This window comes from Nyctibius grandis, chromosome 11 (genome assembly GCF_013368605.1).
Source record: "Nyctibius grandis isolate bNycGra1 chromosome 11, bNycGra1.pri, whole genome shotgun sequence".
NCBI classification, from domain to species: domain Eukaryota; kingdom Metazoa; phylum Chordata; class Aves; order Nyctibiiformes; family Nyctibiidae; genus Nyctibius; species Nyctibius grandis.
Window position 1 is genome coordinate 3,406,731 of NC_090668.1, and position 15,931 is coordinate 3,422,661.

The 15,931-nt window shown below is 47.3% G+C and overlaps 2 protein-coding genes and 1 pseudogene across 3 annotated transcripts in view; 2 read left to right on the forward strand and 1 right to left on the reverse strand.

Moving 5' to 3' along the window:
- The window catches only part of LOC137668903 (protein FAM118B-like), a 398,331-nt gene that overhangs the window by 265,256 nt on the left and 117,144 nt on the right, over positions 1-15,931 (forward strand). The window lies entirely within an intron of this gene.
- Positions 1-15,931, reverse strand: part of LOC137668860 (serine palmitoyltransferase 1-like) — a 283,413-nt pseudogene that overhangs the window by 153,185 nt on the left and 114,297 nt on the right.
- LOC137668996 (creatine kinase B-type-like) lies at positions 4,527-14,236 on the forward strand. Of its 2 annotated transcripts, none has more exons than XM_068410843.1 (8): positions 4,527-4,614; positions 7,128-7,340; positions 8,469-8,623; positions 9,532-9,664; positions 10,579-10,750; positions 12,328-12,451; positions 13,176-13,365; positions 13,948-14,236. In XM_068410843.1, exons 1-8 carry the CDS (start codon positions 4,605-4,607, stop codon positions 14,124-14,126), a joined length of 1,176 nt encoding a protein of 391 aa, XP_068266944.1. In that variant the 5' UTR covers positions 4,527-4,604; the 3' UTR covers positions 14,127-14,236. The 2 variants fall into 2 exon arrangements, with proteins under 2 accessions (XP_068266944.1, XP_068266945.1); XM_068410844.1 differs by lacking the exon at positions 7,128-7,340 and adding an exon at positions 7,802-7,989 and having other exon boundaries at positions 4,585-4,614.

Sequence of the window (15,931 nt, forward strand, 5' to 3'; positions counted from 1 at the left end):
GTGGACACGCATCCATTGGAGGAGACCTACATGGAGACACATGCCCATTGGATGACACGACTCCATGGATCAGCCACAGGTTCCTTACAGCCTCCCTGCTTTTCCCCCTGCTGCTGCTGCTCCCCCTGCCGCCGCCTGCCTTCTCCTCCAGGCGGTGCCTACTTCTGATTCTTTGTCTGTGCACCCCCCCACCGAGGAAAGAGGACCGACGGCACACCGCTGGATCTGTGGTGGTGACTAACCTTGCTGCTCTCTCTGCTCTCCTGCTTAGTTTTCTACCTTTCCTATTGCTTTGTTTTCCCTCTGCCCTCTCGTTCAATAAAGCGGTCTGAGTGGCAGCATCTGATCTCGTTTATGCCTTAATGTTGTTCTCTCTTCAGAGTATAACACACCTATTTTACCTGTTAAAAAAACCTGATGGCAAAACTTATCGATGGGTGCAGGATTTGCGAGCGATAAATCAGATAGTTAAAGGTTTGTATCCAGTAGTGGAAAACCCATATACTTTGCTGACCAGTTTAAAGGAAACCTATGAATGGTTTATGGTCACCAGTGCATTTGTTTAGACCTGGAAATTGTGTTTACATTAAAAATATTTCAGGTAACCCTCTCAAAGAGAAATGGAGCAGTCCTTTTCAAGTTTTGCGGTCAAGCTTGAGAAGCACACTGATTCTCAATACTCCAAGTAGGATCCACTACTCGAGAATCAAGAAGGCACCCGAAGGACCATGGAGATCCCAACTCACAGGACCCACATCCATAAAGTTGACTTGAGACTGTTAATAATTCTATTGTTTCTGTTTTTGACACCAACTCTGATATTGTTAGTGTTTGTCATTATACTAACAGCTTTAAATTGCCTTTTATGGTATAAATTGAAGAAATTAGCTCTGGAAATTTGGATCCTACCTAAGGTAATGAAATATGAAAACTTGGAACCTTTGTAAAAGAATGTACAAGTAACAAGTAAAGGGGGGAATGAAACAGTTGGGGTCCCCAGAGCAAGGGATGTTGAAAATACCTTAGACACTCGATTAACATAGATATACAAAACAAAGGGAAGCTTTTACAATTTGAAGAGTGGTAATGGCTGTAAGATAAGGAGGCTCCAGGACAGTCTCACTTAAGATGGCTGGGCCTTGGGATGAGCGGATGCACAGGAAGACAGAGATAAGGGAATCTGCAACCTAAAAGGACGTGGCCTACCTGATCCCTAGACTGAGTGCACGCAGAAGCAGGGGTCAGTCAGTGAACACAGTGAGGAAGACTACCGGCCTTCATCTGAAGACCCCCGACGACCACGAGGGAAAACGACTGCGCATGCGAATGGACATTTGCATATCTCTTGGCTATGTAAATGAGTTCTCGGAAATCCTATGACTATGTATAACTTTATGGTATATAGTCTCTGAAAATTTACCAAACCGGTGGAGCACTCATGGTGGATAATCCCCAGTGCTGCCCAGCGCTGCAATAAAGAATGCCTGCTTAATAACACACTCTGGTGTTATTGAGTTTTCTTTCGGACTCCTTACCCAGCCGCACCTAGCTTCCCACTTCGGTGAGGAAAGTTAGAAAGCAAGGGGGTTTGGAGATCTCCGATTTTTGTATCAAATGGCTCTGCCTTTGCTGTTGGTGGACCTGGGCCTCACCTCCGGCACCCCGGCAGGCAGCTTCCAGAAAGCGCTGTGTGCCTTCCCTCAGGGGAGCCTGCTCGGAGGAAAGGCAGCTCAAGGCCGACCAGCCTCTTCATGTGGGTTTTGTAAGGCTGTAGGAGAAACCAGAATGTGGGCTCACAAGCAGCGGAATCGTTATCTAAACCCCAAATAGCGTGGTTCTGACTCCTACTTCTGTCTCATGTTTAGGATTGAAGTGATGTGGAGAGCCCTGCGAGCCCCGGTGATACGGGGGATGTAGTCAGGAGACAAGGAAGAGCAAAGGAGGAGAATATCACCTCATCTTCTGCTTGCAACAAGCCCAGGCCACCTGGCATGGGAGGGGTACGGGCATAGCAGAGAGCATGTGAATCACCTGGGACGTGCAGGTAACATTCCCAGCTAAATCAGATAACGCTCTGTACGGTGCTGCGTTCACCAATAACCCGTAATCCACAATGGTGGAGGAAAAGTCATCCTTTCACAACCAAGAACATAATAATAGAGAGCTGTTTAGGTGACAATTTGTGATTTTTTTAATGAATATGATTCCATCAAGTACAAGGGATTTTTTTCCCATTATCTTCAGTGAGAACATATTTTTTGTTATGCTATTGACCTGCCCATATCATAATTGCAGTAGTCTTTGTTATTTTGTTATGAAACTCTCCTCCATCTAATGTAAACATAATGTATGCAGTTTCAGAGGTTTCTTAAACTGCGAACTCCTACTCAGCTGTTTTTCTGACTGGCAATCATGGCTCTACTGTGTCTTTATATTTGCACCTACCTTGTTTGTTTTTTTTCTGTCATTTTTAGTGTCATTGGTTATCTTTGTCATTGTTTATGTTCTTATGTCCTTTCTTTCCTATGATGGTCTGCTGTTCAGATCACTGTAGGCCCGACTATGCAAGAGCAAGACACTCAGCAGCTCCTAGTTTCCACAGGCACTCAGCTCACTGGAAACTTCCAACAGACTGCCTAAGCAATGTGAAAAAATACACCGAGGATAATAACTAGGCAAATATATTTTAAGAATTAAATGTAAATGGGAAGAGAAGTTTCATTTTGGAAGTTAAGCAGATGCAGCTATAACCGATTTCTTTAATCTACTGATACATGAGTGTTATGTTTCATTTTCAAGTGCTGTTTAGCTGTCAATTAGGAATTGGAAACAACTCAGTTGTATGTAGCAAAACCCTTTCCCTTACTGTCTCCTAATCTGGAATATTCTTCTAGATTTTCAAGGTGTTTATCCTCTAATTCTTCAGGTTCATCTTATGTTCACACAAGTAATTTCAGAAGACACATTCACTAACAGCCATCTCCTCTTGCAGTTGTATGCTGCACAACATTTATAATTAAGCCTCTTAGGAAGTTAGCTGCATGGCCCATGATTAACTTCTCTTAATTCTTCCTTGTTAAAGCTCAGCGCAGAGATCTCTGGAGTAATCACCCCACCTGAGCTGCAGAAGGGCAATGGTAGCATATAAGTCAGTATGCAGTAAGATATCATCCCAGCAGGGAAAGTAAGTATTGGTGCCTTTATCACAGTCTAACAGGCCATACAGGCTTATCTAAAGAAAATATTCTCTTAGCAGATGAGCTAGATAAAACAGTTGATCAGAGGCTGTTGACACACAGCACAGCATCTATAATTAAGTCACAGCATCTATAATTAAGTCACTAGGGAAGCTGGGATGGGATGCTGTAACAAAGGTAGGATCCAATTTACACACAGCTTTCAGCGAATCTTAAAATGCTGCCCGGCTAAAACCCAGTGAGGTAATAGCCACTTCTGACTTACTGCGTGCTAGAGGTTTGTCAAATAGCGGTGAGGAAAAGGGGGTGGATGGTGCATTGTTTGTTAAACATGTAAACTGGGTATATTTTGGTTGTTCTGCACCCGTGACTCTCTTTCCATGTCTTCTTTTCAAACAAAAGTTTTGTGAAGAAGAGATGTCTGTTTGTGTCGCAAGTGCTATAATGAATGGCCCATTGAGACTACTACCAGGTTATAACAGTGACTGGCATTCCCTGTTCTGCAGGACTGTGAGGGAAAGAGCGTATCCAATGAATAGAAATGGATCCTTGGATTTTGGTTCTTGAGGTGACCTTGACTCCACAAATCTACAGAACAATTGTAGCAGTACAGAACAAGTTGATTGCTTCTCTGTTTGTGTGGCAATAGATTATGGAATGAGACAGGAGGAGCCTTCAGTAGCTACCCTGATGTGCTTTTTTTTTGTGAAGAAAAACACCACCAAAATACGGTGTAATGTAAGAAAATGCTCTTAGTTTTATTTCTATTGTTCTAAATTAAAAATAAAACCTGGGTGTTTTACATAAAAAACATCCACAATCAGAACTATGTTTGCAACTGAGGTCATCCAGCAATATTACATTTATTCTGAGGACTGTCTGTATGATTTGACACTTATATTTAATACATTCAATACTTGCTTAGTGATGGCATTCTTTGCAATTTACACTATTCTGAAGCATGAGTGTTGTGTGAAACTAATAAAACGTAGGGGAAGATTTTGTGAGGTTAAAAAGGCAGAGGCGACCTAGAGAGAGGATTTGTTCTTTGATCTGGGAGATAAGAGACCAGACTTGCCAAGGTCCCTCGGCTTCTACTGGAGATCTGTGTGCTCAGCATCTCAGTCTGTCAGACCTGGAATAACTCGGAAATCTGGACAGCAGCCAAACACAACGTGTTTTTATTTGAAGCAGTCTATGCTTTTTTATTTGGTAATGATTTCCTCTAGGTGTATATATATTTTTTTTAAATCCTAAGCAGTTCTGTAAAGTGCATATGCTTCTCGTTGTTAGGTGAGGGTACTGGTTGTGGTGCTGAAAGAATTGTGGTGGGGAAAGAGTTTCTGCTGATGTCTCCTGACATTCACAACTCATGTCAAAGAAAGGAACTCTGCGACTCAGATCCGCATGCACATGGGTAAGTACACTCTCTGTTTGGACAGGAGGATAAATGTGGGTTCTGTTGTGAGAAATACATGTCAGAGAAAGATAAAGAAACCATTATGTAAAGGTGAAAGTCAGATCAAGATAGTCATTCATATTGTTAATATGTTTATTTCATAGAATCATAGAATCAAAGCATGGTTTGTGTAGGGAGGGACGGTAAAGATCATCCAGTTCCAACCCCCCTGCCATGGGCAGGGACACCTTTCCACTAGACCAGGTTGCTCAAAGCCACATCCAACCTGGCCCTGAATACTGCCAGCGAGGGGGCAGCCACAGCTTCTCTGGGCAACCTGTTCCAGTGTCTCACCACCCTCACAGTAAAGAATTTCTTCCTAATATCTAAGCTAAATCTCCCCTTTTCCAGTTTTAAACCGTTACTCCTCATCCTATCACTACATGCCCTTGTAAAAAGTCCCTCTCCAGCTTTCCTGTAGGCCCCCTTCAGGTACTGGAAGGCTGCTGTAAGGTCTCCCCAGAGCCTTCTCTTCTCCAGGCTGAACAGCCCCAAGTCTCTCAGCCTGTCTTCACAGGAGAGGTGCTTCAGCCCTCTGCAAACAATGGGATTCTCAAACAATGGGATTCTGCAAACAATGGGATTCTGAGCTGTATCTTAGCTTTGGGACAAACCCTGCTCATTCCTACAAAGACACCAGTGGAAGTCACTGTTTTCATGAATTTCACATGAGCTTTAGATGTGTCAAATCCCAGCCTTCCTGCTTCTGCCTTCAGTGGGCAATCAGTCACCCTCCAATAAAGCTTTAGGCTTTTTTTTCTTTTTGGCATATGACAGGAGCAGGAGGCTCGGCTGTGCTTTACACAACCACCCTACTTCCTCTCAAGTTAAGCTGTAAAACCAGCCCACAGCTTTGCAGGTGCTGGAGGCGAGGTGCGGGGCGAGTGGCAGGGCCTTCCCCTGCAGAACAAGGCCAGCGCTCTCAGCTGCCGGGTGCCGAGTGCCAGACCCACAGCCCTACCAGCGGTTCTGCCAAGCCAACTTGGGGGCAGTTAATCGCTCACTCCACTCCGGGCATGCCGCTCCTGGCTCTACAAAGCCTTTATTTTTGGGCTGGTGGATTGTTACACCCATTACTGAATCCTCAGCCAAGGTGTGAAGCCTCCATGGTGACAGGCCACGTGCCCCTGTCGGTGTGCAACAGCACCGCCACCTGCAGACACGCCTTGGCCGAGGGAACGCGGCAATGGATTTACACACACATGTACGTGTTTAACGACACCACCAAGGCCGCTGCTGCCTCTCCGCTGCGGGGAGCACTCCCGTGGGGTCCCGCCGGCCCCACCGCGCCCCCCACCCCACGCTGCCCTGCCTCCTCCTGGCCAAGCAAAATGGCGGCAAGCCCGGGCCCTCCTAGCGACGGGGCGTTCGCCCCGCCCTCCTGCCCCTCGTCCAATGGAATGAATGGGCTATAAATAGCGGCCAATGGGGCGGCGGGTCGCGCTCTATGTAATAGAGGCACGGCGGCGTTGCGGGGGCACCACTCCTGCTAGGGCAGCAGCGGGGCGCGGAGCGGAGCGGACATCCTCGCGTTAGCTGCGGAGCCCTCGGTAAGTCCCGGGGCAGCCGAGCCATCCTGCAGCTTTAAAATAAGTTGTGTGGGTTTTTTTTGGTTGTTTTTTTTTTTTTAATTAATTCTTCCCCCCCAACTATGCGGGGCGGAGCCGGTCCTGCCGAGGAGGGGGAGCGGGGCTGCGGGTGCGGCGGGGGGCAGCGCGGGACAGGGGCAGCGGCAGCCGGGCGGGGGACGCGGCGCAGGTGCTTACCGAGCTTGCCCCCAGATGGAGCGGGCCCCGCTCTAAAACCAGATTAACCCGGTATTTAGCAGGGTAACTACATATGCTCGCCCCAGCCAGGTCCCCCCAGGGAGCTGTCTGTTGTATAATAGCTTGCTGGATGCTTCCCACCCCTCCGCTCCCAAGGCGGGGAGCAGCCGGGGCTCCGTGGGCGCGGAGGGGCCGGGGGTATCCCTCCTCGGGCCGGGGCACGGCAGCGCTCCCCCCTCGGCAGCGGCAGGAGGAGGCGCGACTACCTGCCCAGGGCATCGTGGTGCTGCCCCGCTCACCTGCCACCTGGCCTGGGGTCCTGGCAGGGCCGAGCCCCCCCGAGCCCTGCAGCGGCCCGGCCGCTCCCCCCACCCCAGAGCCGCCGGCGGGGTCTGCCCGGTGCTGCCACGGCCGCTCCGTGCGACCTTGGGCGCGTCCCTTCACCTGGGCGGTGTCTGGGAGAAGCGGGGAGAGCCCCAGCCCTTGCGCTGGGATGTTGAAGGACGGGGCACGGCTGGCGGAGGTGAAGAACTTTTGTCGTTCCTCCTTCCTGGCTCTTGTGGAAGGTGGTGTAGCAGCGAAGGTGTAAAAGGCACGGGTGGAACGACAGCCAAGGTGACCTTGCATAGGTGGCTGGCGTTTCCCCCGGGTGGTTCGGGGGCCTGCCGAGCCCCCGGTGATAGGCTTCCCCTCTTTCTCCCCTAGTGACTGCGGTAGGGTCATACATGCCGTTCTCAAACAGCCACAACCTCCTGAAGATGAAGCACTGTGTTGATGAGGAGTTCCCTGACCTCAGCGTGCACAACAATCACATGGCCAAGGTGTTGACCCTGGACCTGTACAAGAAGTTGAGGGATAAACAAACTTCCAGTGGATTTACGCTGGATGATGTCATCCAGACTGGGGTTGACAACCCAGGTAACGGCCAGGGACCGTTAGATCTGCATAGCGATCTGTTCTCCCTCCTTACTGGAAGTGCTTCTTGACAATGGCACCCAAAGCTCTTGAGCTACTGAGAGGCAAATCTTGTAAAGCATTGAGAGACAGCTCTAAACGCATGGCTGTGTTAAAAGAGGCCTTGTTCTATCAAGCCATGTTCCTTGCTGTGATCTGACATATCAATTCCCAGACAATTCAATTATGTAACTGCCCTGCTAAATACCTTCAATCTGGAAAAAAGAAACAAAACAAAAAAAACAAACCAAATGCATTCTAATTATAACACAACCGGGGGCGGGGGGGAGAAATGCCAGCTTACCTGGCTGTTCTGGTCTATTCCTATTCCAAACTGGTTATGTGATGTTCTCTAGCACTTCTATGAAAAAAGGGGGAGCAGATGTGTTTACATGTTAACATTACAGTATTTATTTTTACTCTAGCAATATCAAAATGGCCCAACTAAATAATCAGAGACTGCCTCCTGATGAGGAGTACCCGGACCTGAGCACCCACAACAACCACATGGCCAAAGTTCTAACCCTGGATTTATACAAGAAACTGAGAGACAGAGTCACGCCCAGTGGCTTCACCCTGGATGATGTCATTCAGACTGGGGTTGATAATCCTGGTAAAAGGCGTTGAGAATATTCTGTGTGAGCCAGCTGAAGTAACTGGTGCTTTTGAATATGGTGACTTAAAACTAATCTCGTGGAGGTGGTATTTATGAGCAGACTACAGAAATGCAACTCCGTAGCAGAACAAACAAAAAGCAAAGCATGCTTGCTTACAGCAAAGCATGGCTGTTTAGATGTACGGTTCTAGCCAGTGGTCTAAACTTGCTAGTGAAATTGGATGTGCTGTGCAAATTTGTCCTAAACCAAGCTTGACAAATGAGTGTGGTTTAATGGCAATAGCTATGGGTTTCCATAGCACTGCATTTGACTAACTGGATGAAGTGTAAAATGTAGGGTCTCTCCAAATACTTATGTAAGAATGCATTTCTAAGTGACTAGACCTACCACTAAAGAACTTGCCTGGATAGTGCTACGCTGCAGTACAGCCAAACGTCACCCAAACTTAGCTCTTCTGACTTTATTACCACTCCAGGCCATCCCTTCATAATGACAGTAGGATGCGTAGCTGGTGATGAAGAAAGCTATGAAGTGTTTAAGGAGCTCTTTGATCCAGTTATTGAAGACAGGCATGGTGGCTACAAACCAACTGATGAGCACAAGACTGACCTGAACGCTGATAACCTGCAGGTATAAACTTTTAATCAATTACTGATGCATGCTGGTCTGAGAAATGGGTAAGATTGCTGGCAGCTGCCTGAACTGATTGCTCAGGCTCTGCCCCCTTGCTTTCACCCAGCACGGACCCCCAGGCTGTGTGTCCAGTGCAATCAGACTTAAGAGCTTGTTGCCATAGGATGTCAGGGGCTGGGTAGAACCAGGCAGCTGGCATGCAGCCGGAGCTCGATTCATGTACTGCTGCAACGTAGGTCATGCCGAACACGTTCACCGTGTATTTCCATGAACGGTGGGCTATAGTAGTCAAGCTAAACAATGATGTCCTAGGAGTCAAGGACTGTCATAGAACTTAACACTTTCTACTGTCTGATCTTGGATCTTAAGTATCACCTGGTGGTCTCATGCTATAGAATAGACATTGTTATGGCTACGAGTAAGGATTTCTGCCCATTTTATGGATTTCAAATGTTACTTTAGGAATTCCTAATGCCATGTTGATTGGCTAGCATTAAGTCATCTGGAAAATAAATTAAGATACTTTGGATGACAGTAGTGAATAATTCTCATTTGCAAGAGTAAACACGTGCCTAAACAGCAAGGGTTTGCCTCATGTTGATACCTCTGGATTGTAGATTTGAAGGGTAACAGAAGTCCAGACCGTAGTCTGAAATGGACATAAAACTGATGAGCTGGTGGTATCCCAATCTTCTAGCACTACTTAGTAGCCATAGCCTTAGCCTCAAAAGAAGAGTTCTGTTACACAGATACTTTAGCTAATGCTGAAGAAAATAGTCCTGAAGTTAGACACTGGCTTACAGGCCAAGTAGTCAATATCTCAAGTACAAGGTGCACACTTAAATGCATGGGAGCTATGTGTATTTCTGTAGTACATTGTACTCACTGGTTTCCTAATCTTGTAGGGAGGTGATGACCTGGATCCCAATTACGTGCTAAGTTCCCGTGTCAGAACTGGTAGAAGCATCCGTGGATTCTGTCTTCCCCCGCACTGTAGTCGAGGAGAGAGGCGGGCTATCGAAAAGCTCTCTGTTGAAGGTAAAGGGAGAGCTGGGTGCGCCGGGGAAACTCCTGATGTCCTTTGCGCGAGAGGTGTTCTTTGCAGTTTGAAAATGGAGGCAGTTGGCAAAAGCAGCCTCCTTCAAGACTTAGTCTGAACGTGGATCCTTCCAAAAAAGGCTCATTACATTACAGCTGCATCAGCACTGCAGTTTTAGCTGAGAGCAAGAGCACATGTCAGAGGGAAGTCCCACTGCGTTAAGTTGACCTTTGCTGATCTTGAAAGCTTCTTTCTATGTGTGTGTGGAAAGAGGTTGGTTCATCATGGCTCAAACCTGAAATGTAACAGGTATGTAGCAACTTCAGGGCTTGAGTCATGGTTGCAGTATTTTGTGGCTGCTTTTAATTGACTTGCATTAGTGTTCATCTTGCTTAGGGGTGTAGTCTTGCTCCAAATGTGTGGTTCACTAGAGTAAGCCCTAGTTTTCAGTGGAACTCAGCTGCATGTTTTTCTTTCTATTGCCTCCCAACTCCATTAAGTGAGAGGAAAGGATACACAGTCAAGGTGCAATTCTGGCGACTGAGTGTGTAGTTGTTCCAAAACCTCTCAAGGGCAGGGTAACATCCTTGACTAGAATAATACTGTTTGTTGTATTCATGACCTTGATTCTCCTTGGAAGAAAGCGCTCCGATTCTACAGTTAAACAGCAGTAATGATTCTATACGTCATGTGAGGGAACAAAGGCTACTTGTATAAGCCTGGAAGGTGCAGAGAAATCATGTGATACTGCCTTAAGTTCTGTAATGCTGCAAAGGCATTGCCATTGCAGATGAAAGCAAGGGAGGAACCAAACCCAGCAGATCAGACATTGGCATACTTTGTGTGTGGTCTCTAAAGTACCGGGAATGTCTAGCAGCTTTGGTCCCATCCTAAAGGTGACTCTCTCTTTCAGCTCTGGGGAGCCTGAAGGGTGATCTCAAGGGGAAGTACTATGCTCTGAGGAACATGACTGATGCAGAGCAGCAGCAGCTGATTGATGATCACTTCTTGTTTGACAAGCCAGTTTCTCCTCTTCTGTTGGCGTCTGGGATGGCACGAGATTGGCCTGACGCCAGGGGTATCTGGTGAGTATGCCTGGAAGGGAGGAGTCGTACAAAGTCCCTGCAAAAAAATCTTGCCGTTTTGGTTGTGGCTCGTACTGTTGGGCAAAATGGCAGCTTCTGAACTCGTATTATGGAATCTAATGAAAAACTTGTGTAGTCTTCTCTGGGGAAGTTGCATCTAAACCAGCAGAATTTGAACAAGTGTTACCATGCACTACAGCAGGCTGCTAGGAACAAGCCAGCTTGGGTAGCCTGTAACCAGCGTCTACCCATCCAGCACAGGTTAGTGAAGCACCAGCCAATAATTGAATCAGCTTATGCAAGCAGATCACGTCTAAAGGAGTAGATGTGCCACTACATTCAGCTCTTGTCCCAGGAGCTTAGAGTAACTTGTGGTAACAAACCGTAGTGTTGGCTTAGCTCAGACCTGATACTGAATGCATAGTTGCTCCCTTGTAGTCTGATCACTTCTGTTTGCAGAAATTCACGGTTGCTGGACTAGTATGGCTTTACCCATACTAGTGATAAGATGTCCCCCCCTGTCCCCAGAGACTTGGTGACATGAGTTGACTGATGCAGAGGTGTGGAAAAGAAGGATTCTGCTTGTCAGATGTAGGTCACCTACATAAAACTCTGCATCTCGGGAGCTTCTGCAGCATAATTAACTTGCTCCCTTGTAAGCCAAGGGCTAGGTTTTTATCAGCTGGAATACTCCAATCTTATTACTGTAGCTGCTTTGGTACAACCCAGAGGAAGCATGCTTTGTTTCTGTAGGTCACCTTTAGGATTGCGTCATCTACCTGCAGATTGCCAGCACTAGATAGCGCTGTCATCTGGGCATGACTAATCTACCAGCTTAAAGTGTAAAGTCTCAGTGTTGTCTGCATAAACAACTTTCCTCAGGTACTAGTTAGTTTTTGATCCTAAGCAAGCTGAAAAATTATCAGCATGATAAAGATTGATGTTAGTACTTGCTGCCAGCTGCAAGCTAGGACAAGAGGGGCCCTTTGGTATTTGCCAAACATACATGGATATGCCACTACATTCAGCTCGGGTTTTTGTAGCATCTCCGAAGAGCCCTGCTCTAAAAGGAATAGTGAAAACTCAACCTAGTTCTCTAATAAGGTACAAAGTGCAGTTTAACAGAATCTGACAAAATTCTGATAAAAGGCTTTGTTATACATTGTCAACACGGTGTCATTATGAACATCGCTGTACAGGGCTGTACCAAAGTCTGTACTGATCACCCTCCTGCAAACTGTGCTGAACAGATGAAATCCATTAATTTTGTAAACTCAGGGTGACTGGATTTTAGGGTTTGATACTGTTAAGACTGGCTAATGTCATGTTATTACTCATTCTGACCTGTTTTGATATATGCCAATTCAAACTACCCCTTGAAAAGAGCAGGGTAAAAACTACTGGCTTAATTCTGTTAGGTCCTGCACGGGCAAAAGAGGTAAGATTAATTTCTTTGAAGAAGCAACTAAATGAGCCTCTCAAAATAAAAGCTACAATGACGAGTAATTTGGTGCTATTACAATTATCTTGAAAATGTCAAGTGGGACAGACAACAAGTTATTTGCCTTGTCTCCTAGGCACAATGATAACAAGACTTTCCTTGTTTGGATCAATGAGGAGGATCACCTTAGAGTTATTTCCATGCAGAAAGGTGGCAACATGAAGGAAGTATTTACCCGCTTCTGTACTGGGCTAACACAGGTAAATCAATATTGCCTGAGCTGTAGGTTCAAATGGTACATATTTCTCCGGTTAGAGCTGAGAATGCAAACTCTTTCAAGCCCCCTCCTGAGCCCTGCACGGTGGTGCTTCATAGCTTGGGTCTCTGGGAACACCCTGATGAGGTCCAGAGCTGTGAGGGCTCTGAACCACCTATATTGGCAAAGCATAGTGACTATGAAATCTAGAATGTGTCCTCTGATGTGGTACCCTTATCCAGCTGTCTAAACCGTACTTAAAGGATTACTACCTGGCTCTATAAATCAAACATTGAGACACACTGGGTGGGAGAAGAAACTGCTTGAATGTGGACGAGCAAAGCTGGACTGAAGTTTCTAAGCTGAAGGCTTTTCTCAGCTTCTAGTCTTGATATGAACTTGAGCCTTACCATCCCCTCCGCTAATCCTAACAGACATGCCAGCTTGACACGTACTAAATCAAGCTTCCCAACAGATAGTGACTTCAGATTTCATAGCGTAGCTTAAACTTAGCCTGTCTCACTGCTAGGAGCAAGAGTAAGGCCTTAAAAGCCCCTTGTTGGTGACCCTTTTTCCCAAATGGAGGGAGGTTACGGGACTGACTCAAATAGCTGTTCAAACTGTTGTGGCTGTTGCTATGTAACTGAAGCTGTAAATGAGCACTAATGGATGACCTACATCCTTTGGGCAGAGAACAATCTCTAAACATCCATTCTCTCTATTTATAGATAGAAACTCTCTTCAAGTCCAAAAAGTACGAGTTCATGTGGAATCCACACTTGGGCTACATCCTGACCTGCCCATCTAACCTTGGAACAGGGCTTCGTGCTGGTGTGCACATCAAGCTACCAAACCTTGGGAAACATGAGAAGTTCGGAGAAATCCTTAAGAGGCTTCGGCTGCAGAAACGAGGCACAGGTGAGAAGTGGTGATACAGTGATGTCCTAATCAGGCTGCCCTAAGACACCAGCAAAAGCCTGGCTACAGCCAGAGCTGTGTCTTGGTTCACACTGGCAGTGCCTGTCAGACCATCCAAAAGGGACTCTTGTAAGCCCATGGAGAGATCCGAGCCTTAAAATCATAGCCTGAGGGGCTGGAGGTGCCAGTGCTCTTCTTAGACCTTACTGTATCTGGTTATCTAGGTGTGTCCTATCTGGTATTCTGAGCACCAGGTAAGGTGGACCTGATGGAAGCTGTTGCTGTTGTAAGAAGGGGTCGGAATCTTGATTTAACTTCTGGCTAGGAAATAGCTACAGCAGGTACTTCTGAGCACAGGTTAGATTGTTCTTGGCTTACAAGAATAAAGAGCTGGCCTAATGGCGTGCTCAGTGGCTCATGTTGGCAGTCACGTGCAGCTTCATCTCCCTGCACATAGGAGGCGGCAGTGGCAACTTCTAGAGAGTTGTCTTGCTGTGTTCCCACTGCAGGCTAGTGAGGGAAGAAAGGTAGACTTCCCTGTGCTAGCAGTGGTCAGTGTACTAACTAAATCTCTTGCTCCAGGTGGTGTGGACACAGCTGCTGTCGGAGGGGTGTTTGATGTCTCCAATGCTGATCGTCTTGGCTTCTCTGAGGTGGAGCTGGTGCAGATGGTGGTGGATGGTGTGAAGCTCCTCATTAAAATGGAAAAACTCCTTGAAAAAGGCCAGTCCATCGATGACCTCATACCAGCTCAGAAATAAAGCACTTCTTTCTCATGCTTCCTAACTTATTGGATGAATAATAAAATGTCACTGCAACTCAGACCCCTGGAGTCAGAGCCCACTTAGTTACACTGTAGAGAAGTCTTCCATCCATCTGTGCTGGAGTTTATTTTTTTGATGGTTGAGATGTTGCTGAAAATGAAATAAACTATTTCATTATTTAGGCTCCCGCCGCCTCCACCCCCGCCAGCCCCGCCGGCAGCCGGGGAGTCGCCGCCGCCCGTGCCCGCCGCGGTCAGCCCCCGCTCCCGTCGCCCGGCCCCTCAGCCCCGCGCCGCCCGCAACCCGATCAAGCCGCTTGTCCCCTCAGCCTTCCGCCCCGCCGCTGCCGGACCCGGCCTCCCGTTCTCTCAGCGCTCCTTGCTGGGTCCCTGAGGAGGGGAGACGGTCACCGACCGCCCTCAGCAGCCCTCTGGGCACCCCTCGGCGAGGGGCGGCCGTCCCAGCCGGCTTGGGGCTTGCCGTGCCTCTTGGTGAAACTTGAGGTGTCCCAGTGGGTGGTGGGTTGCTGTGAAGGGCCATGAGGGTTACCAGCGAACCCAAAGGGAACTCATGGTTGTCACCCATCAAGGCGTGTGTTTGGGGAGGCTTGAGGGCCGCTGCCAGCAGGGGTGAAGCCCCTTCCCCAGGGAACGGCTCTGCCTTTGCTGTTGGTGGACCTGGGCCTCACCTCCGGTGCCCGGGCAGGCAGCTTCCAGAAAGCTCTGTGTGCCTTCCCTCAGGGGAGCCTGCTTGGAGGAAAGGCAGCTCAAGACCGACCAACCTCTTCATGTGGGTTTTGTAAGGCTGTAGGAGAAACCAGAATGTGGGCTCACAAGCAGCGGAATCGTTATCTAAACCCCAAATAGCATGGTACTGACTCCTACTTCTGTCTCATGTTTAGGATTGAAGTGATGTGGAGAGCCCTGCGTGCCCCGGTGATACGGGGGATGTAGTCAGGAGACAAGGAAGAGCAAAGGAGGAGAATATCACCTCATCTTCTGCTTGCAACAAGCCCAGGCCATCTGGCATGGGAGGGGTACGGGCATAGCAGAGAGCATGTGAATCACCCTGGATGTGCAGGTAGCGTTCCCAGCTAAATCAGATAACGCTCTGTACAGTGCTGTGTTCACCAATAACCCATAATCCACAATGGTGGAGGAAAAGTCATCCTTTCACAACCAAGAACATAATAATAGAGAGCCATTTAGATGATTTCACGTTTTCCTGGAGGTGGGGTCCTCTGGCCTCTCACCCTCATTTCCTCTTCTTCTTCTAGACATACACTGGTGTGCTCTGCAGGACAAGGATGAAATGGAGACCCCTCTCTACAGGTCTTTACCTCACAGGTAGGTGCTAAATCAAAAACGTAGCTATGGTTTTCCACTGAAGAATTAGCAAGGAAGTATACCTCCAATGCATAAACCAGTGTACGTCTAAACACAGCTGGGAGATGTACTATCCAAAATGTTTCTTACACACCATCAGAAGATGGTTAAATAGCCCAGTATCCTGTCGTCAATTGAGCAGTGGATCTGTTTTACTTAAAATGTCATGGGTTTAGATGAATGCTACTTTGATTTCCATCACAAGAACTTTCACAGGCCAAAAGCAAATGCAACCCCCCACAGGCACCCCTTCATTATGATTTTTATCATTTGAGCTACTAGTTCATTTTCTCACAAAAATCTATTACTTTGGTCCAATTTGTGAGCGCAGGAGAATTGTTCTCATATACCATTTCAATTCATTATTATCTCTAGCACTCCTCAGCAGGCTTTCCAAGGAGAGGATGGTGATTAGCC